Source organism: Babesia bovis, chromosome 3 (genome assembly GCF_000165395.2).
Source record: "Babesia bovis T2Bo chromosome 3, whole genome shotgun sequence".
Taxonomy (NCBI): Eukaryota; Apicomplexa; class Aconoidasida; order Piroplasmida; family Babesiidae; genus Babesia; species Babesia bovis.
The window spans coordinates 1304904-1332363 of NC_010575.1; the positions used below are offsets into that span (position 1 = coordinate 1304904).

A 27460-nucleotide genomic window follows, 5' to 3' on the forward strand; every position below is an offset into this window, starting at 1 on the left:
GGAAACATTAGCGATATCAGTTATTATTCTGCGGTCTATTAAACATTAAATTAATCCTATCTGGCAACGTATTGGTTCAGCAAATAGACAACCGGCTTATCGGTACTATGTATTTGACCTCTAGCACTCCAATGGCAAATGTATCTTATATTCCCAGGGGTCAGTGGCACTACCCAGCACCCCAACCCTTTGCTCCGGATAACAATACTGTCCTTAGTGTACTATTGTCCTTTTTCACTTCTCCCATCCTTTCCTTACCAAAATACTCCACCAGTTCCATTCCTTTCCTCCCCGTCATCACCTTATACCACATACATTGCCACTGGTGTGCTCCACCCCTTAGCCAATGTGACCTCATATGTGTCCAGTCCAGTGGCCATAGGGCACCAAAGGCCAGGTAGAGCACCGCTACTAGCCAGGCTAGGGTCAGAACAAATATCCAGGGGAGCCGTATGTCGTATTGGAGTTGGCCGACCTGGGTGAGGAGATTGGTGAGGGGGTGTTTGTCCTGCTGAGAGGGGTCCTGCTTGTCTTTCTCAGCGTTCTCTATTACCTTCTTCAGGCTATCTAGGAACTCATGACAATGCCTAGGATTATGTTTGTTCACTATGTCGAACTGCAAATCCTCCTCCTCTTTCTGTTCATACCCCTCCAGATTGAATGGGTTACCATAGCTGAAGCCATGTCTGTACAATACTGGTAGCACCCCGGTACATGATACGATTGATTGGCATCCACACTGTCCACTTCCCTGTCCGTGTTCTCCCTTCTTGCACTTATTGGGGTCACAGTCTCTACAGCCCCGGCATTCAATCTGTTGGAATGCCTCAGAGAGTGACTTCAATCCACCTTCAAGTGCATCTGATAGATACAGTACCCATGAGAGGTATGTTCCTCCGAATGTGGCACTCACTGCGGTATAGAGTTCACCGGTTAGGGGAGAGAGGTACTGGCAGTTCTCAGTGAGTCGTGAGAGGGAGGTAGTGCCTGTCTGTTTGGTACCACTGGTGTCCTTATCACCTTTAATATTTATCAGTGCTTTACCGACAGTCTCCCTGTACTTCCCTCCATCCGTTCCATCCCCCTTTGGAATCCACTCTATCTCTTTCACTACATCCCGTAACCCAGAGGCACACCAGCCGCAAAAGTAGTCCTCATCCCTTTTCTCGGCGACCGGTTTACTGTGATCACATTTCTTGTTCTGGTCCTTGATCATCCCTTGTTCCTTCTCTCCTACACCCCCCCTAAAGAACCCAAAGACATCACCCAGTACCTGTGGTGTCGTGGCACTGAGTGCTGCAGTTACTCTCACCAATGCATAAACACACGACTGCATCATGTTCTCGTTACTGAAGAAGTACAGTAGACCATAAAGGCGGTGACCAGTATTGGTGACACCGTCCTGGAAGTTATTTCTAAAACCCATTGGCAGTGGGCAGCACTGGCCAGAGCCATTACAGTGCCATAGGTGGGATGCAGCAAGCGGATAGTCTGGGTTCTCGGTCTCAGGTACCTCTTGACAACTAAAGCCTGGTAACCGGTCCTCGAGGAATGCCTGGAGGGGGGAGGGGACACCAGTGGTAGTGGGTTGGAGGCACTTCTCACAGATAGTGGACTCTGCTTTTTGGCCGCACTTGGTAGAGTGTTGGTCACATGCGCTGCACTTGGGAGAGTTGCAGATGGAGATGAGTTCTTTAATGGCTTTTAAAAGTGCCTCTTTGTGACCGTCGAGCCTTGTCGATGTATCCTTTAATAGAAGCAATGCTTCCAATACCTTGTGTAACCCATCGATAGCGGCACTCACTGCATTTTTACATCCATCAACACCAGCACCACCACTCTCTATTTTCTTGTCAGCCGTCTCCAGTGCCTTCTTAGCATTATTTATTGCCTGTGATGTCTGCCCATCATGCGTTTGTCCACCCGCCTTCCCTAGTTCCTTCACCTTCTTCTTCACCAATTCATCTAGTACCTTCTTTAGTACAGTCCTGAATGGCCTCGTCCAATTATCCACTGGTACTGCATTATTTAGTGCTTTCCTCACTCCTGTTAGATCAATCTCTCCCCTATCCAACCTCTCCTGGGCATTACCCAATTGTACCACTACTTCACCAATCTTCTCTAGTAGGTCCTTTAATGCCTCTGGAAGATCCCCTGAATTCCCCTGGGGCACTACTTTTCTCAACTCCTCCTTTACCTTATTTACCCTACTTTTCCTATCATGTTCCATGGGGTCACACCCCAGGCACATCCAGCTAATAACCCCCTTGGATACCACATCCTTGCCATACCTACATTCACGCCATTTCCCTCCCATAGCCACTTTAACAGCACATTGCTTCCTAAGGAAGTATAACTGGTAGAATAGAGCCCTAATGTAGTGGACCACCTGGTTGTATGCTTGGATGGACACAGTGGGATAGGTGAAGTTGCACTCCGTGTTGGCATAGAGGGAGTGGATAGGAGGTTCCTTGGTGCCTTTAGTGGCACTGTGTAATCCTCCTTGGATACCTATGAGGACCAGCGGGCAGTACTGAGTCACTGCTTGGAAGTGGGCAAACAGGTTGAATTCATGGACGGTAATGGGAGCCCAAAGTTTTTCTTGGTAAAACTTCAGTTCTTTATGTTCGTTGTCGGAGACAGGGGCAGTGTCTCCGGGCTTCTTGAGTACTTCTGCTAGCCTTTCCTTGCCGTGCTTCAGTATCTTTGGATATGCCTTACTATAGGGCAATGCACTAAGCCAGTATAGGATTTCCCGGATTGTCTTGGGATTCTTAGGGGTACTATTCTGAGTAATAGGCTTCTTCTGCAATCCAGTGAAATAGGCACATGATAGAATGTAGAGCTTGAAGAGAGCACCCCTTTTGTGTTGATTAGTGTCAGTGCCATTAGGGAACACTTTAGCTTCATTGTTAAATGAATCCCTATGTGCAGTATGTATAAATCCAGGATAATTCATACTCGTTGGATTTCTGGCTGTGTTACCCCAACCGTCCCTGGCACTATTGTAGTCAGGCTCCTTAAACCCTAGAAACAGTTTTTCCATAACCTCATCGTTAATAATTCCATCCAACCTATTTCCAGGGCCACTGTTATTAAGCATATCCTTAGGGAACCCTAAGGCCTGAAGCCATTGGAACAGTGTACCATCATCTAGACCACTGCCATCTAGGATGTGGTTGTTCCATCGGGGACTAGACCCATGCCACTTGCCCGTCCAATACATATAAGTAATGCCACTCCAGATGAGGCATACTGACCCTAGGAAAATACGGGCACATTGGTGGCGATTAGAAGCACTACTAATAAGATCTTTCCAGGTGGTTATAGTATTCTTTATCTTTAGGTAATTGTTATTTGAGTATGATGACATATAGCTCTTCATGCTAGCCTCTCCGTAAGTCGTTCTGATGAGCGTAATGCTCTTCTCGGTGGTGCAACTACACTTTGCGTTTTCCTTACACCCCCTACAATCCTTACAAGAACACTTGCAGCATTTGCCTTCTTTAGCGCATTGACACTTGTCAGGACCCTTGCAGGTACCACTAGTACCACACTTACACGTATGCTTAGGATCACCACTATCCTTACACTTTGTACACCCCCTGCCCAGGTGACTACTACTGCCTCCCTTAATACATTCACACTCATTGCACAAGTTCTTTTCTAATTCATCTATATACTTACAGCCTTTGCCACCATGACTGCAACAGCCATTGGCACAGACGCCATTCTTATAGTTGGTGCCTTTGCAACATTCTATACCAGGATTATGAGTATCACCCGTGCCGCAGCAACAACTGAATTTGCTGTGACCACTGTTGCGACCCCTTGTACATTTTTTCGCCTTGTCACCCTCGCACCCACCATTCTTACACTTCTCTATCCTACTCCACCCAACGAGTGCACTGAGTACCTGTGCCAGCTGGTCTATATAGGTCCGTACCACTGCAGTGCCACCTAGTCCCTGGACTAGGGAGAAGAGTCCATTAAGGTGGCCTTTGACTGTTTCAGCATTGGCGCGATTGTCGTTGCCACTACTGTCAGTAATGCCTTCTTTGACATCACCCTCATAACCTATAATGGTGCTGAAGTACTAGAGTACTGAGTACTTACCATAGTACTCGAGTTCTACTGACTGCAGTAGGTCAGTCACTGCCGCCGCCAGGCCACATATGCATTCTGTACAATAATGATTTCCATAGCACTAAGGCGCGCCACTGTAACGGGCACTGACAGGGAGCATCAATACGGCGCGCGTACTATCTACATGTCTACAGCAACGTACCTCCATCACTCAATGCTTTACCATCCCTACCAGTTACCCTCAGGACCCAGTCAATGGCCTCCTTCAGGTTGGTGGGAGCCTCTGTCAGGGACGCCTTCGGCGTGAAAGTGCTATTCACGGCCATTGTCAGTGCCTTTAGGAGTACTCAGCAGTACTCACAGTGGTGAGGCAGTGGAGTGGCTATCGGGGTGGAATCCTATATATACTGAGCGCGCCCGTAGATTGGTGGCGCGCATACTATTCTAGGGGATTCCACCAGGTACTGCCTTGGAGATGATCCCGTTGTTATAGTGGAATCCCCTAGGACACTGTCGCGCCGAAGGCGCCACTGTATTATATAGGATTCCACCCCGATACATTGACCTTGACTACCACTGACTTTCACTGGACACTCTCTCAACAAGGGGTGGTAAACAATGGCCGCCTCAATCACTTTCACGCCGAAGGCGTCCCTGACTGACGCTCCCACCAACCTGAAGGAGGCCATTGACTGGGTCCTGAGGGTTACTGGTAAGGATGGTAAGAAGAACGTGGCGGCGAAGCAGTCGCCGCCAGCAAGCACTAGTAATGGCCCCCGTAAGTCAATAGCACTAACACTAGCTCCCACACGACCACACAGACTGTCTGTGCTACTTGGCCAAGGCAGTGAAGGACCTACTGTACGACGCCAGGTGCCCGGGGTCCCCTGGTCCTAGCCCTAAGAGGAACTGGGACGACATACTCCTACTAGAAGAACAGTCCATAGTCAACCCAGTGCTAGAGGACCTGGGACTCCTTAGTGGTGAGAGTGGTACTGTGAGTACCACCTTTACTAATGCTGGTGGCACCGAGGTCATAAGGACACTGATAGACCAGTTGGCACTGGGACTACAGAAGTGGGTTGGGTGGCAGGAAGGGGAAGTGGATAAGTGTTGTCTTAAGGGAACAGAGGGTATAGGGAAGAAGTGTGATTGTCAAGGTGGTGGTGGTGGTGGTAACTGTTGTAGTACCGGTGTTCCTAGTACTCCTTGTCATCAGTGTAGCACGTGTGGTACCAGTGCCACTGGCCACAAATGCTACCAGTCGGCCTACTGCAAAAAGACTGGATCTTCTGGTGCTCCCAGTAGTCCCCCTGAAGGACAATACTACTGGCCCACCCTATCCAGTGACTCCACTAAGGTCCACCTCCTGGCCCGTATTTTCCTAGGGTCAGTATGTCTCATCTGGAGTGGACTCAGTCAGTTGGGGTTCCTAACAGCGAAGGGGACTGGTGGCACAGAGAGGTGGAGGGAGAAAACATTGACTAGTGAGAGTGCTGGTCTCGGCTCATTCATGGCGGCCATGGGCTACGACCTGGATAGGTTGAATAAAGGGAAAGGTGGAGCATTTTTACAAGAACTTTTGAAAGGAGATAAACCTGATAAAAATGTCATAAAGTGGCAGGAATTCAAGAATGGTAATGCTAGTTCTAGTAAGTCCACCTCCTCTGTAGTACCAATGTACCCTAGAGAGTGTAGCTGAGTACTACAGCAGTATCTATAGTACTGCACAGAGTGCTGCCAAGGACAAGAGTACTGAAGACATTTGTAAGGAGTACCCCCTATTGGTACTCCACATCCTGGCCAGTGGGTACTTCAGGGCAGGCAGTGCCGGGGCCAATAAAGTGACGCCGGCGAAGCCGGCCACTAGTGATACCAAGAAAGAGACTCCCTCTCTTAGGAAACCACGCACTATCCGTGAGATCCTATACTGGCTTAGTGCATTGCCCTATAGTCAGGGGTACAAGGCACTGGTAGAGAGGATGCAAGGAAAGATGGAGAGTGACACACTCACACTAGAGGGTACTACCAGTGGTGGCAGTACCACCCTCAAGAAAGACTGTATTACCCACTACCTACTGGCCGCCTGTGGCTACTGCCCACTGGTCCTCATCGGTATCCAGGGGACCATAGAAAAGGAAGTGACGAATACAGGCAGTGCTGCGACAGGTAAGTACATTAGTCTAGTGCTATATATAAGGGCGCCAGGGGCGCAACAGTGCCCTAGGGGTAGTCATGTGGACTAATGGTGTAGTAGGTGCCGGAGGAGTTGCTGCTGGTGCTGACAAGAGGTGCAAACAACATAAGGAAGACCGTAATCACAGATGCGATCCTAAAAATATAAAGGAACACGCATCAGATACTTCTGGACAGTCATCAGCATCTTCCGCCAACGGAGAACTCCAGGCCGGCCAAGTCTGCTACGGCGGGTACCACCTGGAAGTGTCCTCCTTTGGTAAGTACCCTAGTAGCACCAGTCAGTGACACTACGTGTAGGCCCCCTCCATGGGATGTACGCCAATGGGTTATATGGGTTTGACATGGACCTTTCGGCCGCCCAGTGCCTGGACCAACTGAGGGTATATGTCTACCACTGCTTCTACCAGCTCTATTTCCTGAGGAAGCAGTGTGGAGCGGGCGCGATAGCGGCCGTAGGAGGAGGAGGGAGCTCAGTAGTGCTGGGCTGGAAGAGTTGTAGGTATGGTAGTGGAGTTGGTACCACCAGTACTACCAGATGGATATGTCAAGGTGAGTAACATGATAATATGCGCGCCACAATAGTCATATGGATTAATAATGTAGTAGGTACGGGAAGCAATGGAAATGACCACAGCAAGAATTGTGGATTACAGAATGCAGCAGGTAGTGGTACAGGCTCAGGTTCACCGCTTATGGCATTTCTGTGTGATACAGTGACTGGGTTGCATTGTGGAATGACGACCGGCAAAGATCTGAATAGCGGTAAACAGGATTATCCTTCCATCGAGGACCACCTAGAAGCCAAGGAAACTTCTCCTTTGGGACATTTCGGCAAACCGCCTATGCACTGCCCTGTTCCAATGGGATGGAGCAAGGATGTCACAGGCAGTGGAGCGAACAGAGTGAATCACTTTAAGGGTAAGTAATAGGGCTATAGTAATCACAGTGACTCATGGTATGCACAGATTTGAAAGACACGCACAAGACAGGGACACTGACAGGAGGTACGTCCCACCCTAGTTATATAAGGGCGCCTTTGGCAGTCACATGGACTAATCGTGTAGTAGGCCAAAGTCCTGGCACATATCCTGTCCACTGCACTGGGAATACACTATCTTATCTCCTGGAGTACTATTGTGACCCAGTACACTGTCAAGGCACCCTAGTGGTACTACTGAGACTACTGGCATGTATTACTCCCACGGTGCCACGGACCCTGGGTGACCTCTTTGGGTTCTATTACTATATAGTCTACATTGGGGGATTTCAATCGTGGGATTTTAAACCGAATGGTCTATGGCATTTAATGAAAGGCGAATTAAATCAGGTTTCTCTCAATATGGGTAGTAGTAGTGGTGATAAAGTGATAAAGGCACTGGATAAGTTCAGTGGTGTTAGCGTTGATTCGGCAGACATCCACTCTACCGTCATTGATGTCTCCCTAAGGACCTTATATAGTACTAATAACGGCCCATACTTATGCCCCCTCAGTGGCCAGCAGTATGGCCAGTTGAGTCCAGCGATGGCCGGGACCTACCTGTCATGGTTGGTCTATTTGATAGAGGGGTTCGAGGAGGGGCTGGATAAGTTGAAGGAGGAGTTCACGAAGGTGGATTGTAGGAATGATGGGTGTAAAAATGGTATGTTTCAGTGCTATATAGGGGCGCGCCGTATAGGTATAGAGGCGCCTTCGGCGCTACAATATCCGTTACGGTGGCGCGCAACAATAGTTATATGGATTAATTGTGTAGTAGGTCCGGGAAGAAGTGCTGGATGTAGTGATAGTGGAGAGTGCCAAAAAGGATCCCATGGTGATCCATGTCCATCTGGTGGTGGTAGTGGAGGTGCTAATCAAGGAGTCTGTGGATGTGCCTCTGTCGTATCATGTACCGGGGTACTACCGGTGTTGTACAGGTATGGCTTTGGGTATGGTGATGTAAAGGCGTTGCACAAGGATGGAGGTAAGTTGTAGTATAGTAGTATGGATAGTGTAGCTGTATAGTTGGCAAAAGTTCTATAAGGGCGCCTTCGGCGCAACTGTGCCCTAGGGGTATTAAATGGTGTAGTAGGTGATAGCAAGAAGTGTCACGACTTCCTGACTACACTGACAAAGGTCCTAAATGGTGACCACCTCAAGAAAGAGGGTGCCACTAGTGGCCTTCACTATGAAATCAATAAGCTCATCTACACCACCAGGCTCCCCTGGATCTTCGTGCTGACCTTGGCCTGGCTAGTAGCGGTAGTGTACCTGGCCTTTGGAGCCATATGGCCACTGGACTGGACACATATGAGGTCGCATTGTAGAGGATGGTTCAGGAAGGGCAGTCTGAGTCCATGGGAGGTACTGATGGTGGGCAAGAAGAAGGGGAGGGGTATATTGGAGTTCTTTGGTGGGAAGTAATTGACAGGGGTACTATAACAGTACTTGATTGGCACTACACGTGGTTAATATCCTTTTATACTTATGGCACTGTAATGTTTTAGTTCTATCATGCCTATGAAAGCGTTTTAGTGAATATATAGCTTTGGTTGATCCGTAGTCTATCGCAGAGATGACCACAGTGTAGATGATGTCTAGGAGAGTCAATCAATAGTGGAGTTAACTACAGTAGATATAATCACTACTATAGATAACTCCAGTAGAAATAATTCCAAGACTCACCACGACATAGCTGGTACTGCAATACTGGTCATAACAGGTGCACATGAAATAGCAACCCATGGACAGTATTGCTACACATTGTAGCACTCAGTTATAAAAGAGTTCCTGTAATGATTACATGGAATTCACAATGACATTCTAGAGAAATAACTAATAGTGCTGGAAATGTGCCAAGGAACTACTATAATTTTACTGATAGCGTCAATACGGTTAGTGAATATTGACGTGATATGCACATTCCAATATGACACCCCTGCCGTAGGACTAATCTATAACCCTGTGTCCGCTAATCAAACCACAACAGAACAACATGTCAACGTGTTTTTTGCTATAATCTGTACTCTGTATTATACCATCAGGTATACTCTCACTACTGCACTTTTGAGATGTTTCTCCGGATACCACCTACACATCACATTAAATTGTGTCCAATATGGTGGTTACATTACTTATATTTGTTTCTTTTTTGTAAAAGGCTTATTTGAAGTTACGAGTCCAACGGTATGCTGGTGGCTTTCTTATAGCAAAGCAATGTGACTAATTCATTACCGTCTACTGGTTAAAAAGACAATAATAAAGTTGACTGTTCAGTAGCCATTCTAGACCACACCAATGCAGATCAAAGTCGCAAATAAACATGCCAATAAGTGCTATACGAACAGCTATGATGTTGTGATGCCCTGTATATGGCATTGGTTGGGCTAAAACCAGATATGGAGCGATGTTAGACCCTCTCATTGAATTACACAATGTTGCCAAATCACTGAGATATAGTCGCTATTCACGTACAGCACTCTAGACAGCATTAACACTACAGTTTTGCCCATACACATCTACTACGATTGCTCTGGATGCTATATGTGTATCCATATATTAACAGTTTTGATTCCATTGAGCACGAATTAAGCGTTAGACGTCGTTCTTACTATAGCCTCGTTTACTATATCCGATATGTCATCACTAGTAATGGCGTTGCTTTCGCATAAATCATGAAGCGAAGACTGAAAGCTTGTTTTGGAAACTTTGCGATTGACTTGACGGGTGCCATCAGATTGGGGACTGTCTAACAACGAACGTGCACTGTTTGGTCTACTTCCATCAGTTGCTGTTGGCTTCAAGATAGTTCTTTTTGACAGGTCAACATCCTTGACAGCGACATAAGTGTTATCATTCATTGAGTAATTCCTGGAAAATATACGTCTGGCTGATCTATTATCGGATCGCGCTGAACAAATCTGCTTTTCGTGTCCACCTCTAGCGTTACGTCTGTTGCGCTCCATTATTGTTTGACCACTAACTAGCTTTTGGCAGCTATAGAGACACCATTGAGGTAACTTGATATTTACTGGGCCTGTATTCCTGGAGAGACTCAAGGTGCTCAAAAATTTAGCAATGGGCACGCAAAGATCGTCGATGATAGAGTACATATTGTGCTTCGAATTCGGTTGGAAATCTGCCATCTTGATGTCACTTTTGTATGATTCATACAAGGTCTGTCCATGGTACACCGGTACTATTTCGTCAGCGAGACCATGGATGATCAATAGGGGCGTTTGAGGTCCCATATTAGCCAGTGACTTTTCAGTATCCCAGAAGTTGTTCACCAGCCAGGTACCCAACGCAAAATATTCCTCAATGATACGATGTATAGATATATATGGCGATTGCAAAATAACTCCGCCGCACTGTATCCCCCTTTTCTTGAATTCAGCAGCCAAAGCGGCCGCTGGACCTGTTCCTATAGATCTGCCAAAGAAGATAATAGAGTGAGGGTTTACTCCAAGTGACAACAGGAAATTGAAGGTTGCACGTACACGGCAGTTGATGAGTTCACCCGTTGCCACAGAAACTTCTGGTGACACTCCATATCCAGGGTATTCCACCGCCAAAATGTTGACATTCAGTTCATGGGCGACTAGCCGTAACTCTGGCTTCACCTGGCCAATATCACATGAGTTTCCTGGGAAATATATTACACACATGAATCAACATACCATGTAGATAGATCAATATCGTGTTAGAAGGTACAGGTGACGGTAGATAGAGCACAGGAAACGATCCAGGTGTCGGATTCCGGCTTCCCTCTGCATCATATCCAAACCGCTTTGGGATCCATATAAGCTCGTATAATTGGGATGTGTACTGTATAGATGTTAAAAACAGCTTCATTGTCACTTACAGAGGGCGGTGGAGCTGGGAAAATAAATGAGTTGCCGATTGAAAGCGTTTGTCCCATCTTGCTTTGTTAGTACAAGTGTGTTGTATTGTTAAAATAAATTAGCGCGTATTTAGCGCAATAAGTACACGTGAAACATGGCGTGATACACGCTCAGATGTAGATTTCGAAACCTATGGGACTGGATGCTGTTGTGGAAAGTGGTCACGCAAGTGTGTCTACTCTGGGGGCCGTGCACATGGCGCTTGTTACTGTGGTCAACAATCACAGAACAGACGTTTTCACTAAGATGTAGCTACGCAGACTAAATTGTACGGTATGTGTGTATTTGAAATGGAACAAATACGGCAATGTGTAAAGGTGTGTGCCGATGTCAAGACACCTATTCATAGTTCGTCATGTCTCGCGGAATCAATTGGCGCGAAATTAGGCAATTTATCACCCTTTACAAGGGTGAATCTTGCATCACCTCCTAGCACCTTTTCTAGCATCTCTTCAATACCCTTTCGTGTCACTGGTTCTTGGCCGTCGAATAGCATATAGCGCAGTCGTTTCTTAGGGTTGAAAATGACCACCGATGGGAGTTCCCCTATCTGGTTGAACATTTCGGCAAATCCTTTTTCAGATTCAAGGTCCATCCACATCCATTTCCCTGTGAATTGGCCTGTGTACCTTGAGCTGAGGTCGATCATCATTTGGCGATCTTCGTTCGATATTTTACCGTTCACCATATAAATCACACAGAATCCATGTGACTTGTTGAAACAAATATCCATGTGAGATTCTATTGTGAGTTGTGGCAGTTGGTCGTGTAACCACGGTTTTGATTTGGTGGCTTTGGTGTTACCAACATCATATCCACTTCCGAGCAGAAATGTTTCGGCGTAGACGTTTAACCAATCGAACATGGATTGGTAATCAAATGTACCTTCAAAGCGGTCAACCTTGGTATCGGGTTTGATAACAATCAACGAAGGTAATGACTTGATTTTGTATCTTGTTTTAAGTTCAGGGTTCTCATCAACGTTGACGAAACCTAAAAGCAGTTTCTTGTCCATGGCCAAACTGAGTGCCTTGTACATGTAGTTAGGTCCAGTTTTATCACTAAATAGCAGTGCCTTTGGCATGGTTTCGAATTTGCCCATGAAATCCGGTAGTTTGCCGGAGTTAATGATTTCAACCTGAGATGCAACATGTTTAACCAGTTCACGTTTGACTTTGGCACTGGTCAATTCACCACTGTAGTTATACGCAGGTACTGGCAATTTAGGATAGACACGAAGAATAGGCGTTTTGTAACCTGATCCTAATTCAGCTTCACAAATTGATTTGAGCGTTCTGTTACTGCAATCAATAGCAACAATGGTGAATATTCCCTTTAGGTCACGACTGACGACATCAATTTCCTTGTCAATCAACTTCTTAATCCCACTGTCAGAGGGTGTGTAGAAGAAGGCAGCGGTTGATGTGGTTTGCCTGGCTACTTTGACCTTTGCAACGAAGGTGGTCTCGTTGCCAACTTGTAACTCATGTTGCATGGGATCTACTAGCAAAGTTGCATTCGCAGTAAATGGTTGCAACAACGCAGCTAGCGTTGAGCAAAAGTGTAGCAACTTTAGATACACCTTCATCTTGAGTTCCGATGTCTCTTTAGGAGGGTGTATACCAACCGTTGACAGTGTCTATCCTACACAGGGGTGTTTAGGTGTACTGAAAGGACTATTTATATTAAAAAGCCCAATCGTCAGTAGAAAATACTACTGAGATGTGGAACCGTCCCCCTTTAAAGAAGGCCAATAGGAGCAGGCGGTAACACTCCTCCGTGTTCCACTATACGTTTAACACATGCAGTCTATAGCACAAATTATGCTCAATCTAAAATATACGGGGAATATTATGGGTGTATAATGTTTCTTGTTATATTTTAGGTTCTACGATATTGTAGGTGTGCCAGGTGCATCAGTGACCTGCAAAAGTAACGACACACTTTGGTAGTTTCATTAACATTTAGGTTATATTATACAAATACGAAAAGTGAGGGATATAGTTGCTTATCTCGTTTTTAGTACATTCTACACATTTAGACAACACATTTGGTTCTGCTTCTGCCTTATACATTCCTCTTTATTGCGAATAGTATTTATTGCTGTTGTACACAGAGTTACCGGTAATACTACTTGGTTATGGAGAAACGCTGAGGTGTTTCACTATGTAAACAAACATGTGCAACGCAGTTATTCATGTCTAGAACGGAGCCAGAGAATACTGCTTGTTTGGCAAATATGATATGTTTTTAATGACTATCTATTAAACACTGTTATGTGGTTATAATTTATAATTTTTGTCCCTGGTAAACCGAATACAGGTGTTTTGTGATGTACTTTAGATGCATTCACAGAAAAGGGCACCAGCATTATTTTACGCTGTACCCCTCTGGCATTATGCACTTATTGTATAGTGGTATTTTCCCGTTTTTATGAAATAGAGCAAATTCTTCCACCAGCATCTGCAGAGTGATATCGTCCTCAATACTGGATTTTACACTATCGACAACATGGAGGCTGTTTGGCAACTTTTTATCATCACGTATACGTTCGGCGTACCATCCACCCTGGACCCACGTTCCATTGTCAAAATCGTAATCTGCCCTTCCATCATTCATGCTATTGATCACGCTGTCTTTACGTGGTTTAACCTTTGGGATGAAAGTCCAAATTCTTGCGTCTGTGATCCAAGAACATTCCACGATAAGCTGGGTAATCTTGTTGCTAATAGCCATCGATAGTATATGTCGATATACTTCCCCGTATGGAGCCAAGTATTCATTATAGAACACGCGTGTGCCCTTTAACATTACGAACAGTTCAACCAACCTTGGTGTCTTATGTTCATCATACAGAACATCTACACTGAAATCAACGGTATTTAGATGCGGAGGTTTCCACTTCAGCAGCTTGTTGCACGTACCCGGTAAATATGGTAACCTCACAGGAGTAAAAATGAGACCGTCACTTACGTGCGGCAACTGCTGTGCTAGATTTTCAATATGCGTGATGTGTGATATATCAAAGAAATCCTTGAGGTATATGGTCAGTGGCGGCTTTGCATTTTGCGATTTAATTGACTTAGCATATGGTTGTATGACATCGGTATAGACAATCGATATTCTTTCGAGAAAGTTCAATTCCTTGAGTGATCTTCGTTGCACATATATACCGTCATAGCACATAAACCTTGGTTGCTGTGTCTCGATGCCATCTATTTCAACTGTATCCAATACGATTTCTCCATCCAAGAGTGTTATTTGTTGCGATTCTGTTAAGTTGCCACGTACTGGTAGCCTAACTGGCACGTGGTATACCCCCTCATCTCTTCCTATAAGATATATAGCACCAGAAGCAGCCAGCAACAGCGCCCTAATACCGTCTGTTTTTTCACATACAACATAGTCGCTACGGAAGAGAAGCTGCAGGTCATTCCGTGTTAACGATACCGGTTGTGCTCCTGGAAAGGTGTCATGCTTCCATCCTAAGAGTTGTCTCACCCTTTTCAGTACTTTATCTCGATCTTCTTCAATTTGTATACAATCTCCCGGCATGCGCATTAGCGACTTTGGTGCTACATCTGTTTCTGGCGTATCCATTTATATATACAATTGAGACTAGAGTTGCATCGTAGTATTACCACGGACATAACTGGATGGTTGCATCCTGTCTATCGCTCGTCTTTACCTTTTATTGAGGTTTTAATGTTATTATAATTGACCCTTGTATGTAATAGTTCAGAATTCAACGGACGAGAATCTTATTGTGTTATAACGCTGCTTGCACATTTCCTGTGGATGTGACTGGAGCGATCTATGTGCAGGCGTGGGATGTGTATTGCCCAAGATAGCTACATGTTTACAATATATAAAACACTTGTTTATGAGGGTAGAATCATTTGGCTGTGCCAATGGCTTGGCTCATGTAACCTCTACGCATGGAAGCCCAGGTCTGAATGACGTTTGGTAATTATGGCAACAAATGACGATAAGTATACGGGCTCCAACCGCGTGGTTCGCACTGAAAGCGTTAAGAGCGACAATGGCGACAACGGTAGGACTCACTTCCAAAGGTCTATGGATGTTGTCTTGGCCATATCCAATTTGACGTTTGAATGGAACCGTAAACTCTTCATGGGTTCATTTGTATCTACTGGGCACAAGAAGCAATACTGGAAGGATTCCCACCATGATATGGCTCAGTTGATAGTTGAGAAAATCAGGAACTTGAAGGGATGCTGGGTGAAGGTAGGCCAGATTCTCAGCACTAAACCGGGTTTGCTACCCAAGTGTTATGTGGATGCCTTTTCGCAACTGCATGATCAAGTTGGTCACAGTGACTTTGCTGAAGTTATTGACATCATTGAGGAAGAGATTGGTTATATGGATGAAGTTTTTAACAACTTCGATTCTATTCCTTTGGCCAGTGCTTCTATAGCACAGGTACACAAAGCGAAACTACATGATGGCAACCCTGTGGCTATAAAGGTGCAGCACAAGTGTAGTGAGCGGAACATGCGAAACGACTTGGAGATATTGAAGATGATATTATTTGTTGCTCAGAGTGTTGGTCACTATAAGCGTATGTTTGCATCTATTGACGATTACACCGCAGCTGCTATGAAGGAGGTTGATTTCACCTCTGAAGCTGATAATTGTAAACGTGCTGCTATAGATGCTAAAGTATCGGGGATACCCATTTGCATCCCTAAGATATTTGACCGTTACTGTTCTCGGCGTGTTGTCACTATGGAGTTGTTTGAGCTTTACAAGATGACAGATGCGTCATTTTACGAGAAACACAATATAGATCCATGGGTTGTGGTGTATGATATTCATGACTTTGCCATTTTTCAGATTCTATCTGTTGGTCACTTCCACGGCGACCCTCACCCTGGTAATTTATTACTGACCCAGAACAATGACGATGGCAAGTTTTATCCCGTGTTGATTGATTGGGGTATGACACAATCTTTGACGACAAAGCAACGTGTAGGCTTGTGTAATTTGAATTTAGCACTTTGCATGGCTGACACTATTGGCTGTTTCACTGGTTTTGTCGAGGCAGGTTTTGACATGACTACTCACGAAACATTGTGTTACGAGCAGTTTTTGGAGTCATTGGTTAATATTTTTGCATCTGATTTTAACAAGGTTATGGACTTTTGTGATGAAGAGGGTTCTATGAAATCGATGAACGATACCTCTGCTCCTGGTGAGTTGCATCACAACGGCCTTTTTATTCGTGAGTTTATTACCAACGCTCCAAACTTCTTCCCCATCTTACTTAAGGTTATTTCTGAATATCGTAATTACGCCATTGTGCTTCAAACTCAGGTTCCTTTTATGCAGATTCTATACAAGAATGCTGGCAATGCACTGTACAACATGTATAGCAGCCCTCTATCGCATATATTGTCTTCTGAAGCTTCCAAAGCTGTTTTCATGAGGAAGATACGTCGTCTCAAGCAACTGTTAGCCAACGATTGTGTGGATGTGACTGAGACCCAACTTTTGAAGCACCTATTCTCCCGTTTTAATGGAGGAGAAAAGCACAATTCAAAGCTTACGGGTACGGCTGCATTTCGCAAACCAGTTAGCGTTCTTGAGTCTCGAATTTCGGGGTTATTACATTATATCGCAAAAGACAGCAGTTTAATAGTTGCTGCCCAAGTTGTTGTCATTCAGGGCAACAATGTTGATGTTGATTTATCTTACGGTTTCATGGGTCAATACGAATGTAGACCTATAAACTCCACGGCTTTATTCCAGATTAGCAACCTAATGAACGGCCTCGTTGCAACAGCGGTGTTGCATTTGATAGGGAACTCTGATATGGATATTGATGACCCTATTGCTAAATATTGGCCTGAATTTGGTCAAAACGGCAAGAAATCTATAACCATTAGGTCAGTATTAAACCATTCATCTGGTTTGCTGCTACCATATCCTAGGATATTGATGATTGAGAACATTGACTATGACACTATGGTACGGGACATTGCTCAATGTGAGTTCCATAAAGAGGTTATGGACCAAACGCAGTATGGTTACTTATACTTTGGTTGGATCATGGCTGAGTTGATTCGTCGTGTTAGTGGTAAATCTATTGAGGAGTACATTCTTATGATGGCTGCATCAATTAAAGTTCCCATGAAGCAGCTGATTTTCCCATGCATAGATGGTGGTGTTGCCGCCTATATGCAACACAGTAACGACGAGAACGCAAACCCCGATGACGCCGTTCCGGATGCAGCTAATCAGACCATTAATGCAACGCATGACTCTGGCGATCCCGTTCCAAGAGTTGAGGCTACCAGTTCTGCCCATGCTTCAACGGATACTTCATATGATTTGCCTAGAAGATCCAATTCATTTGTCCCAACAGGTGGTCCGCCAGCACGAAACACTGAGGGCTCAAGGTCACTGGACAGTGAAGGCGTAATTCTGGATATTACTTTTGACAGGCCACAATGTAACGGTGACTTTGGCGCACTGGGATTAAGCAATAACATATCCCTAAACAACGGTGGATTTAATGAACACTACAGTGATCAACGGTTAAGCTTGGAGTCGGCTCTAACATACGAATCGCATATTAAGGCTAAGGCAAAATCTCTTGTGATGGCAACCAATGCTGACGACTCATCGCTGTCTATGGAAACAATGACTATTGACGGTCGAACGATTGAATCTAAACGCGTGTTGCTGCCGGCGGCGCAGCCGGAAGAGTTGACATCATGTGAGCGCACGGAGACTGTGAGCACTTGTAGTTTGGAGCAGCCGGATACTGATTGTACACTGGCAGAGCCAGATACATCTGCGTTAGATGTTACTGACCTTTTGATCTCACAGGAGGAGTTTGAGGCCCTTCCTGATACGCCAACTACCATGCCATCTCCTAGCATTAACATATCCAAAGCTAAACGGATGCCCTCTGAGCTTCAGCGAGGCTTTGTTAAGCGCTTCTTAGCTAGTTTTGAAAATGTTGTGGACAAGGAGACACATGACGATTCAACTGATATTTGCCTTTGTGGTATAAACTCTGAAGATGATGAGCAATTTTACAATCGTTGCTTTTCTCCATCTGAAAGGTGCCCTCTTGCTACACGCCTAGTTCGTGCTTCCAGACTTCCTTATACTGACCTCGATGATATTGACTTTACACAGGCCGAGAAGATATTAAACCCTATTCGCGACATTGGCACTAAGAAGCGTTATCACCCTATTTTGGTATCTGAGGAGCATGTGATTAGTAATGACGATGAGTTGGCTGACCTTGATTTGGTTAGTGATGACATTGTGGTAACTCGTACTAGGCTCCGGAAATTCATAATGAAGCGTCCCGTGCGTGATGCTGATTACCATTACTGCAACTACGACGTCATAAATCACCGATGTATTATCACTGACTGTTTGACTATGGACTACCCATCTATGTACAGTAAATCTATCCCGTGTTTGAACGGTCGTGCTAGTGCCATGGCATTGGCCATGTTTTATAAGGGTATATTGGACAACTCTTTGGTGAGTCGTGAGCTCGTTGCTGAGGCTTTATCTACAGTATCTTTGGACTGTTCTGTGCTCACTAAGATGCTTACTGCCCTCTACACTCCCGTTTGGGGTTTGGGTTACCAGCTTTTCTATATGCGTCGCAGGTGTGACGATAAGGCACTTGTTGGTCTGGGTTGCGTTGACATTTCCGGATCTCTGAACTTGGTGGTGCCTGACATAGAGCTGGTTGTCACTATTTTATTTTCTTGTGGTGACAGCATTGCTGTATCTCATCAGGTACTGGATATGATCCTGGGTCACTATGGCCTGGATCTGCTTTATACCAATGTTAGTGTCGGTGACTCACGTACTTTATACAGACTGTTGGCTACAATTAAAGTTTAGATTACTTCAGTCGCTTGCGGTCGACGGGTTTGAGTATTTGGAAGGAGCACATGAGTGTTTTATCTACGCTCATCATTGCTCCTGCGTTGTCGAATTCGCCGCAGTAGTTCGGTGCGCTAAACAGTGTCACCAGTCTGCGTTTGGAGAAAAACTCATAGCCGTCTTCCACCACCTGATGTGCACGGCATATAAGATCTAGTTCGTGTTTTATTAGGAAGTTGACCACGATATCTGAGCCGAATGTGAAAGACACTCCCCTGTCATTTTCGCCCCAACCTGATGTATTTGGGTCAGGGTCACTCCATAGTAGATCGCATAGTAATCCACTATCAGGGACATCCGTTGGCCTTGCAATTTGGCGTATTTGATCCATGGAATTAAGTTCTGGTGATAAGCCTCCGTGCATACAGAATATTTTATCATCTATTATGGCTGCTACTGGCAGGCAGTTGAAGCAGTCTGTGAATACTTTCCAGAGTTTGACGCTGTAGCGTCGTTTACATTCATCATAGAATCCGTAGATCCTGTTTATAGACGCGCATTCGTGGTTACCGCGTAGTAAGAAAAAGTTTTCTGGATACTTGATTTTGTACGATAAGAGCAAGCATATGGTTTCCAGTGATTGTTTTCCACGATCAACATAGTCACCGAGAAACAGATAGTTTGACGCCGGTGGGAACCCGCCGTACTCGAACAGTCGCAGCAGGTCGTAGTACTGTCCATGTATATCTCCGCATATTTTAATGGGTGCTTCAAGTTCAAGGAGCACTGACTCTGAAAGGAATATTTCTCGGCTTTTCATACACAAGCCTTTTATTTCGTCTTCACTGAGTTGTACTGTGCGTAAAGGTCTGTTTCCTTGTACTTCAAGAAGGCGTGCAATGATACTGTCTACGTCCAACTCCATGTTGTCCTTTAGTATCTCTTTTGCCTATAAAATGCGATTCCGTCCGCGGCACGGTTGGTAATCCGATACGCGACGTTTAGCCTTAGTCCATCCTCTGCTGGGACGCAGCTGCCGCGGTGCTGCCAGCCTCAGGCGGAGACTCGACACCGCAACGTGTTGGGGTGAGAGTGCTTTATTCCGCGAACCCTCGAGCAACCTCGCGATCAACCGTTCGCGTTTGCTGTAGGGCATGAGGCAGAATTTTATTTTGTTGACTGTTGTCGTTTTTGGAATATTATTTCTGATTAAAGGGCGTCTGTCCTGCGCGCGACGTAGCACTATATTTTGGTGGTCGCCTTGGCACCGGACAGGGAGTAAAGGTATATTACTTTACCGTAGCGTACATTAATCAGATTCCTGTATATGGGTTTAAAGTTTGGGTGATAGGTTAGATTGAATCTACCGGTGGAGCGCACCGTGTTGATGTTCCATGTCGCGCTATGCAGCGTGTGGATCGATGGGCGCATATTGACTCTATTCCGCATATACATTTGCTTCTATGTGTGTCTTTCATTTGGTATATCATTCTGTATTTATAGTAATGTTCTTATAGCGTATTTCCTTTTGTGGCATGCTATTGCCGTTGTGTATACTGTGGACACATCGACGCATTGGCCAAACTTTAAAGTGTCTATATGTTTACACACCCGATTTTTATTATTACGGACTAGATAGACAGCTTTATACGTGGTCTCTTATGATTTTATTTCGCTTGTTATCCATGACCATAGGCGGCATTTATTCCCTTTGGTATTGTACTACCATTCGTTTTGGTTATGTACATTGCATTCGTGCTATTTGATTTAACATAAAGATATTCTACTTTCTTCCGGCTGTATACGACTAACGTTGGTTATACCCCTCACAGAAGTATTCAGTTGGACGGTATAAATACAAACGTTTACAATTAACCTTCTTTAGTGCGATAGCCCTTTTATATGTTACAATGCTTATGTTTTTGATGTTGTTGCCTAGCAATACTTAATTCGTAACACTGCGAGGCCCTAGTCTTGACAGGTAGTTTGTTACTACAGCTCTTTGCCTGATACATATGATTGTTCAACACATCTACATACCTTTTAAAAAACTCGTGATCCAGTTCAATTACGCATCCAGCATCTGACGGTTTGGTCGATGATGCGGATACTGACCTAGGGGTAGTTTCTTCCTTGTGTAGGACCAGTGATTCTATGGCGTTCTTCAGGCAGGTATTGGCCTGCAGGTCTGAGTACCGCATTTCGCTTTTGCATTTTGGGCAGTGGTAGACATAGCTCAATTGGTTGTTTGTTCTTGTGCTTGACCTGTCTACTACGCAATCGAGGCAGAACGACTCCCCGCAGCACATGGTCGTCACTGGGTTATTGAAGAAGTTATTACACACAATGCATCTTAGGCTTTTTACCATGTTCTTTGACATGGTTTCGGTGATACCTAGCTGGCATTGTATCCGTTGGTCGGCTGACTTGGTGAAGAACGCTCCTCCTGAGACCTTGGACATATCCTTCATAACAGCGAATTCTCCGGCTGTGCCATATATATTTCCTTGGTATAAATAGCTTACTTTTCATGTGATAGACCTCGTCATAGTTGTTGATATCATCTTCGTTGATAACTTGCAAAAAGTCCACTGGTATACCTGTTGCCGGTCTAATTTTCTTATGCAACCTTTTGCCATCTGGTTGTAAGCAATTTTTGATATGGTGTCCTCTCTGTCCACACATGTGGCATATATAGTTTTCATCAACCGGTACAACATCTTGGTTCATATCTACGTATGCCCTTGAAGGTACTTGAGTCCAAGGTATTTTTGCCGGTCCTTCACTATCGGCCTCTGTTGCCGTAAACGTCCTTTTGCGATAATATCGATGTGACAATGTTTCCGTGGATTCACCGCCATAGAAGTCGCGCTGTTGCATGACTGCTTGTATCCTACTATCTTCATCTGATTCGTTGGGGTTTGACCCCGAATCTTGGTAATACTCATCTCCATATTCTTCGTTATAGCCATGGTCGTTCATATCATTTGGGTGGATTGTCTCTTCTTCAGGCAATGCCACATTGATCATATCCGCAGGATCACTCGATTCGTTCATTGGGTTTGTTGATGTATCGATGTTGTCTCCGAGATCAACTTTATCTTGAGTAGAACTGGTTGACAAACTTATCCCATTGCAATCCTCGGCTTCATCAAGTGACTCTTTAGGTGAATAGTCACTTTCTACATGTTGTGGCCTGAGTTTGTACTGCTCATCAGCTTGTTTCATTAACTCCTGTGCGTCTGAACTTTTGCATCGTGCAACTTCTACTTGGCATGCATCCTGGAGTATATATTCGTTTGGTAGCACTTCGTCATCATTGTAGAGTATGTACTCAATGGCTGTTACGTGTTGGAGTCCGCATTCTTCCTTAAGTTTTTGCCGTGCATTTAGCACTGCACATGGCAAATCTACTAACCTTGATGTTGTATAGGGGACGTTAGCTCCCTTAAGCTTCCATTGCAATGTATGTCCCATTTTCCCTAGCCTTGTACTACACTGGCACTATAATAACTCGGCAGTGTTGCTCATGGTATATTAGCACGTATCGGTCTCTACTTATTGACATTAGATATCTTTGTGCAGACTTGTAACTTAGAACAGTTGTTGGATACTGTCAACACTAAAAAGCACACTATTTAAACACCACTTGGCTGTACACATCAATAGACAACATGTATGCACCCTATAGGTGTACAACAATAGATGTATCTCACTATATCCTACGATATAATGGCATGTTCAAAAACAGGGCAGATGAGCCCAAATTGTGGTCTAGAGTGGAAATAGCTTTCTTCCCTTGTTATTCCAGTGTATTGCTGGACTCACTAGCAATTTGCTGTAATTCACTTGAACAGCAAACTGTTTTGATGCGATAGTTTGGCAAATCTTGTGGAATTAATATTGAAGTACCTGAACAGAATATGCGTTGTGAAGTGACTGAGTATCCCTAGATGATACACAAACACTTCTAAAAGCAACTATAGTCTAGACATACGTGGCGCTGGTAACCAACACCTACACAGTACCTTGTACTGCTACTATTAGCACTAGGTCATATTCGCTATTGCTAGATTCCAGTGCAACAACTTACTTGGTGTAAAATCGGTACAATACAGCAAGTGTTTATGTAGTTATTAAGTGCAGTTTGCAACATCGGTCCCCATACACATTAGTATATAACACTGTATATAGACTATAGGATTGACATTATGTTCAGTACACATCTGGCGGTCTCCGTGTAAATTGGAGATCCATGGAATCCGGGTTCGGGTGTTCCGGTTTGGCGAAAGAGCTGACGTATGCGTTGATGCATTCCTTGAGTCTTGTCAGTTCATCGTTTAGTGCTGTCTTTTCCTTTATTAGGTCTTCTATTAATGCTTCTTTGGCTTGCAATTGCCTTATGGTATCGTATTGGTGTCTGACCATATTTTGCAGCACGGTGTTACGTTGCACTAGGCGTTCAATGCGATTTTCTAGGTTTGCCTTGTTATCTTCCACACTTTGATCAGCTTCAGATCCTGTGGCACACGTATCATTGTAGAAGTGTGTTAAGTAGTTTGCCAGGGGTTCTCGTAGGTCACGCGTGCTCTGCACGTTGCGCAGGCCCTCTATAATTCTTTCACTCCATTCCGATACCAATGTTCTTATAGTTTTTGGTTGTTTATGGCATTCCACTTGTGCTTCATTTGCTGATGCTGTATCACATCCTGGAAATGCCTGTACATCCATGCGCAATGGTGACGAAATTCCATATGGCGTCCCTGGGTGGCAATGCCGTTTATGAGTGACTCTTAGTGGTTCATCATAATAACTCGATTCTGGCAGCCCAGGTTCGGTGGAGCATAGTATCTGTCCACGCTTCAGTGCCATCTCATTACTGATTGTATAACGACTATAATGCAGCACTGCTGTACACTGGGTGGGTTTCTGCTTCAATGATTAAATCCGATGGTACATATCAAACGACCTCCTGGCGTTGTGTTGGATATTTCTGGGACCCAGTCCTTGCAGTTTATATATTTTTTGTACTAAAATATTGTACATATCCCTTGGCATAGAAGTGAAAACCACTTTATGTTGTTATCCGATTAGAAAACACAATTATATGATATAGTTTCAATCACGCGTGGCAATATTTTCCACAAAAATTTAACAATTAAAACCACATACATACAATGTTTCTTTATTACTCAATGGTCACGAAGTCCTGCTCCAAACATGCTATACCTGCATAGCTTTTATACTGAACACAATGCTCAACTGGGATATAGAACACAAATCTCTATCTCACAGTCGGGAGCTTTGGCATATAATGTTTGGTCACCGCATGGAAAAGGATCACCAAATGCCCATCATGGTTTGCGTGGTGTTCTTGTATTCTTTTGATTGTTTTTATACTTTAGATTTTTTTTGTAATTTTAATTTATGTATAATACCTTTAATTTTTTGTAGTCGTTGGCGATCATGTCTCCCCTCGCGTCACCCGACAGGGTACTACAAGGGATCAACATTAGCGGTGTTTATATTTACTATTTTTTGCTAATAACACTAAAAGAAAACAATACTTGTTAGTATGTTCATTACACTCTGGCCATTGCAAGCCATTTGATTTCTATTAGTAGATCCTTGAGCTGGGACTCCATTTGTTTATATAATCTGTGTATCTAGATACATTCTATAGTAATTTTATCATTTTATATCCATGAATCCAAAGGACATCAATACTTTGTTTTATGTCCTCTATTATGCTTGGTATTTACCTAGGTCATTCCGGAAGGGTTAACTCTTACCTTTATAACACACATTTGTGTTATATTGCTTAGAGATACTGACAATGGTCTAATGGATACATAACTACAATCCAGTTCAGTTTACAGTGGTTGTGTATATCCTTTAGGATTGTTAGGTCACACACTGTTTTGTTGTATTTATTGGCACTTTTTAAGTCACTCGTATAAAACTATAATACTGAGTTATACTATTAATGCTAAGTGAGTATCTCATATATGCTACAGGAACTCTCTACAGGGGCTGGGCATTGTATGGTGTTTACAGTCCTTCATGCAAATATTGGATTCTATTTCATATTGATGTGTTATTAGAGTACATTTTAGGGTAATTGGTTATATATACTAGATTATAAATGGCGTGTTCGATAATGATGGAAGACGTCATGGCTGTGTTGACTCGTTTCTAGTGATGGTGTTGTTTATTTCGTGTTACTGCCTTGTGCAATTATATTTCATATTCACTGTCCGAGGATATCGTATATGTCGTGTGGAAGACAGGTATAATGTTGTTACTAGGCATTCTGTAGGCAGTAGGTACGTTTTGTCTAGTTTGTCTATTGACATTTTTCTACAGTTACTCGTGTAATCATGATTCCGGAACCTGTCGAGGGACATTATCAATACGTTGCTTGTCATCTCTATGTGCCAGGCCTCGGAAGTCAGAGTCGGCCACTGCTGGGCAAGAACAGGGGAATACCGAGTCTCTAGACGAGCCAACGAATGCATCGTCTGAATTAGATATCCAAACAACTCAACCGCCAACGGTTAAACGCGGCAGGGGCCGACCTAAGAAATCAGCGCCAGACTCTACAACATCGGAAAAGCAAGTTGAGGTTACCCCTATTAGTGACAATGCTACGGAACCTGTGATTAATGAGCATTCTGGCGATACTGAATCAGTGGAATCACCAGTAATTCAGGATGATGACGCTGTTAATAACCAATCGGATGATATACCCATTGACCCATTGGAAATCGGTTCTGATGTGACCGACGGTGGTGAGGAATTCCACGATACGGCAGATACCGATTTGCCTGGTGCTGTTCCGGAGGAAGCGGAAGACGATTATGACGGCGTGACATTCGTTAAGATGCTGGAACAGCAGCTGAAGTCACGTCGTCGTCGGCTTCCGCAGTCCTTTTATGGTGATGACACCTACAGTTCAGTGGATAACGAGAAGCTTCCTGAGGGCTGCAAAAGCCTGATGGATTTTTTTAACATCCCTAAGAATTTTGATTTCAAGGCTTTGGTTGATGTTTCAACACAGAGTTCATTGTCTGGGAGGCTAGAGGACACCGATTTATCTAGGAGTGTTTCAGACCCTCGGTACACTGGGAAGTTTGACGATTCGTTTTTCGAGCACGTATTCAAACCCAAGCCTCACAATCGGCGTTACAGCACTTCAGAAGGCGAGCCTGAAAGCTGCGACCTAGATCAGGTATACGACCGCATAAAGGGCAAGGGCCCAAGTGAGCTAATGCCGCCTGAGAAGCAGTCCCCTTTGGACCGCATCGGTGAGAACTACTTGATGTTTGACGACTATGGTTACCTTCGTCATTACATTTCAGTGCTTAATCGTTACAACTACCGTGCTCTCAGCAGTCACCACAGACGCGATACTACTTTGAACTACTATTTGAACAATGAATACATTCAGAGGATGCGCACTCAATTTCCACCACGTCGTGACCATACGGACCGCGTTCGTGCTCATTTTATGGCCATACTACCTGAGATAATGGACAACTTGGTGAATCTGATCAGGAACGACCCTAACAAGGACCGTACGCCATCACCGCCTCTTCACGACATGACACTAGCTCCTGGTTTCTCACTTCCAGACTACATGACTGCTGGATACGAGACTGATGACGACCGTGAGAGTGGCTTTAATGAATCTGACTACCTACGATTCTCTAGTTTAAAGGGTCTTCATGAGCCTGAGCGATATTTATCATACCCCTATGCGGATCTAGAGCCTTTGTACCAGCGCCAGCTGCTGTCGCTATACCTTGAAATATTGAAAAGCGGGGACCTAGGCCCGCCTGAAACTTACAAGAAATTCAAGTCGCATGCTGCCAGTATCCGTAACGAGTTATATCAAGACCAGACGAAGTTACCTCAGGAGGTTTATAAAGGCGGCCAAGGCTTGGGTAAGGAACCACTTCCACCATTGGATGAGCCAGTAAAGTTCACCAAGGTATACGAGCGTGGCAGTCGTAAGACCAGTGTCGCGGTAGTTTACCTTGAGCCTGGTAATGGCCACATAATAATTAACGATCGTGATGGATATCAGTACGTCCGTTATTGCACGCATCGCCTTCGTGAGATTCTGGAACCCCTGGACAGCATTTATGCGTACAAAAGGTTTAACATCGTTGCCAGGGTGAATGGTGGCGGTATTTCAGGTCAGTCAGGTGCCATCAGACATGCTTTGTGTCGGTACATATCACGGGTTCTGGCTCCCAAATTAGACTCTTATCTATCAATGCGTGGCCTTGGTAAGGCTGACACGCGTCAGGTTGAGCGCAAGAAGACTAATTTGCGCAAGGCGCGCAAGAAGGAACACTATTCCAAGCGTTAGCGGGTGACTTCTTCATTGCCGCATCTTAGTTTTTAT

General features: G+C 44.5%; 10 protein-coding genes across 10 annotated transcripts; 3 read left to right on the forward strand and 7 right to left on the reverse strand.

The window, feature by feature from the left end:
- Positions 1-109: 109 nt before the first annotated feature.
- On the reverse strand, positions 110-4442 carry BBOV_III006070 (variant erythrocyte surface antigen-1 alpha subunit). The gene is made up of 3 exons (XM_001611686.2): positions 4289-4442; positions 4117-4182; positions 110-4077 (listed from the first exon to the last, which is right to left on the reverse strand). Exons 1-3 carry the CDS (start codon positions 4410-4412, stop codon positions 170-172), a joined length of 4098 nt encoding a protein of 1365 aa, XP_001611736.1. The 5' UTR covers positions 4413-4442; the 3' UTR covers positions 110-169.
- Positions 4443-4654: 212 nt separating this feature from the next.
- Positions 4655-8806, forward strand: BBOV_III006080 (variant erythrocyte surface antigen-1 beta subunit). Its single transcript, XM_051767023.1, has 10 exons — positions 4655-4864; positions 4908-5738; positions 5776-6255; positions 6344-6541; positions 6583-6834; positions 6892-7203; positions 7251-7289; positions 7350-7925; positions 8040-8246; positions 8355-8806. Exons 1-10 carry the CDS (start codon positions 4705-4707, stop codon positions 8684-8686), a joined length of 3387 nt encoding a protein of 1128 aa, XP_051623461.1. The 5' UTR covers positions 4655-4704; the 3' UTR covers positions 8687-8806.
- Positions 8807-9799: 993 nt separating this feature from the next.
- On the reverse strand, positions 9800-11294 carry BBOV_III006090 (Alpha/beta hydrolase family protein). The gene is made up of 3 exons (XM_001611688.2): positions 11127-11294; positions 10942-11089; positions 9800-10907 (listed from the first exon to the last, which is right to left on the reverse strand). The coding sequence occupies exons 1-3, from the start codon at positions 11181-11183 to the stop codon at positions 9850-9852; spliced, it is 1263 nt and encodes a 420-aa protein (XP_001611738.1). The 5' UTR covers positions 11184-11294; the 3' UTR covers positions 9800-9849.
- A 135-nt stretch (positions 11295-11429) lies between these two features.
- BBOV_III006100 (Thioredoxin family protein) lies at positions 11430-12995 on the reverse strand. The gene has a single exon (XM_001611689.2). The coding sequence runs from the start codon at positions 12752-12754 to the stop codon at positions 11510-11512; it is 1245 nt and encodes a 414-aa protein (XP_001611739.1). The 5' UTR covers positions 12755-12995; the 3' UTR covers positions 11430-11509.
- A 461-nt stretch (positions 12996-13456) lies between these two features.
- BBOV_III006110 (mRNA capping enzyme catalytic domain family protein) lies at positions 13457-14946 on the reverse strand. The gene has a single exon (XM_001611690.2). It carries the CDS (start codon positions 14764-14766, stop codon positions 13537-13539), a length of 1230 nt encoding a protein of 409 aa, XP_001611740.1. The 5' UTR covers positions 14767-14946; the 3' UTR covers positions 13457-13536.
- Positions 14947-15099: 153 nt separating this feature from the next.
- Positions 15100-19124, forward strand: BBOV_III006120 (ABC1_ADCK3-like family protein). Its single transcript, XM_051767507.1, has one exon. The coding sequence runs from the start codon at positions 15139-15141 to the stop codon at positions 19063-19065; it is 3927 nt and encodes a 1308-aa protein (XP_051623462.1). The 5' UTR covers positions 15100-15138; the 3' UTR covers positions 19066-19124.
- BBOV_III006130 (putative Serine/threonine-protein phosphatase PP1-alpha catalytic subunit) lies at positions 19052-20258 on the reverse strand. The gene has a single exon (XM_001611692.2). It carries the CDS (start codon positions 19970-19972, stop codon positions 19067-19069), a length of 906 nt encoding a protein of 301 aa, XP_001611742.1. The 5' UTR covers positions 19973-20258; the 3' UTR covers positions 19052-19066.
- A 679-nt stretch (positions 20259-20937) lies between these two features.
- On the reverse strand, positions 20938-23222 carry BBOV_III006140 (uncharacterized protein). The gene is made up of 4 exons (XM_051767674.1): positions 23141-23222; positions 21573-22959; positions 21088-21535; positions 20938-21053 (listed from the first exon to the last, which is right to left on the reverse strand). Exons 2-4 carry the CDS (start codon positions 22522-22524, stop codon positions 20993-20995), a joined length of 1461 nt encoding a protein of 486 aa, XP_051623463.1. The 5' UTR covers positions 22525-22959; positions 23141-23222; the 3' UTR covers positions 20938-20992.
- Positions 23223-23237: 15 nt separating this feature from the next.
- BBOV_III006145 (uncharacterized protein) lies at positions 23238-24224 on the reverse strand. Its single transcript, XM_051767679.1, has one exon. The coding sequence runs from the start codon at positions 23917-23919 to the stop codon at positions 23263-23265; it is 657 nt and encodes a 218-aa protein (XP_051623730.1). The 5' UTR covers positions 23920-24224; the 3' UTR covers positions 23238-23262.
- A 919-nt stretch (positions 24225-25143) lies between these two features.
- BBOV_III006150 (putative ribosomal protein S9) lies at positions 25144-27459 on the forward strand. Its single transcript, XM_051767349.1, has 2 exons — positions 25144-25373; positions 25414-27459. The coding sequence occupies exons 1-2, from the start codon at positions 25249-25251 to the stop codon at positions 27422-27424; spliced, it is 2136 nt and encodes a 711-aa protein (XP_051623464.1). The 5' UTR covers positions 25144-25248; the 3' UTR covers positions 27425-27459.
- The last annotated feature ends 1 nt before the right edge of the window (position 27460 follows it).

What these genes read in the sequence shown, in the direction of transcription:
- BBOV_III006070 (XM_001611686.2), bottom strand. Translation starts at nt 4,412, where the DNA reads ATGGCCGTGAATAGCACTTTCACGCCGAAGGCGTCCCTGACAGAGGCT. An exon ending in TAAAGCATTGAGTGATGGAG is followed by an intron (nt 4,183 to 4,288) that starts GTACGTTGCTGT and finishes ATTATTGTACAG; the next exon opens with AATGCATATGTGGCCTGGCG. An exon ending in AGTAGAACTCGAGTACTATG is followed by an intron (nt 4,078 to 4,116) that starts GTAAGTACTCAG and finishes GCACCATTATAG; the next exon opens with GTTATGAGGGTGATGTCAAA.
- BBOV_III006080 (XM_051767023.1), top strand. Translation starts at nt 4,705, where the DNA reads ATGGCCGCCTCAATCACTTTCACGCCGAAGGCGTCCCTGACTGACGCT. An exon ending in TACAGGCAGTGCTGCGACAG is followed by an intron (nt 6,256 to 6,343) that starts GTAAGTACATTA and finishes ATGGTGTAGTAG; the next exon opens with GTGCCGGAGGAGTTGCTGCT. An exon ending in CCTGGAAGTGTCCTCCTTTG is followed by an intron (nt 6,542 to 6,582) that starts GTAAGTACCCTA and finishes CACTACGTGTAG; the next exon opens with GCCCCCTCCATGGGATGTAC.
- BBOV_III006090 (XM_001611688.2), bottom strand. Translation starts at nt 11,183, where the DNA reads ATGGGACAAACGCTTTCAATCGGCAACTCATTTATTTTCCCAGCTCCA. An exon ending in TCCCAGCTCCACCGCCCTCT is followed by an intron (nt 11,090 to 11,126) that starts GTAAGTGACAAT and finishes ACATCTATACAG; the next exon opens with TACACATCCCAATTATACGA. An exon ending in GATATTGATCTATCTACATG is followed by an intron (nt 10,908 to 10,941) that starts GTATGTTGATTC and finishes TATATTTCCCAG; the next exon opens with GAAACTCATGTGATATTGGC.
- BBOV_III006100 (XM_001611689.2), bottom strand. Translation starts at nt 12,754, where the DNA reads ATGAAGGTGTATCTAAAGTTGCTACACTTTTGCTCAACGCTAGCTGCG.
- BBOV_III006110 (XM_001611690.2), bottom strand. Translation starts at nt 14,766, where the DNA reads ATGGATACGCCAGAAACAGATGTAGCACCAAAGTCGCTAATGCGCATG.
- BBOV_III006120 (XM_051767507.1), top strand. Translation starts at nt 15,139, where the DNA reads ATGGCAACAAATGACGATAAGTATACGGGCTCCAACCGCGTGGTTCGC.
- BBOV_III006130 (XM_001611692.2), bottom strand. Translation starts at nt 19,972, where the DNA reads ATGGAGTTGGACGTAGACAGTATCATTGCACGCCTTCTTGAAGTACAA.
- BBOV_III006140 (XM_051767674.1), bottom strand. Translation starts at nt 22,524, where the DNA reads ATGGGACATACATTGCAATGGAAGCTTAAGGGAGCTAACGTCCCCTAT. An exon ending in CGAGGTCTATCACATGAAAA is followed by an intron (nt 21,536 to 21,572) that starts GTAAGCTATTTA and finishes TATATGGCACAG; the next exon opens with CCGGAGAATTCGCTGTTATG. An exon ending in GATCACGAGTTTTTTAAAAG is followed by an intron (nt 21,054 to 21,087) that starts GTATGTAGATGT and finishes CATATGTATCAG; the next exon opens with GCAAAGAGCTGTAGTAACAA.
- BBOV_III006145 (XM_051767679.1), bottom strand. Translation starts at nt 23,919, where the DNA reads ATGGCACTGAAGCGTGGACAGATACTATGCTCCACCGAACCTGGGCTG.
- BBOV_III006150 (XM_051767349.1), top strand. Translation starts at nt 25,249, where the DNA reads ATGGTGTTGTTTATTTCGTGTTACTGCCTTGTGCAATTATATTTCATA. An exon ending in AGGCATTCTGTAGGCAGTAG is followed by an intron (nt 25,374 to 25,413) that starts GTACGTTTTGTC and finishes ATTTTTCTACAG; the next exon opens with TTACTCGTGTAATCATGATT.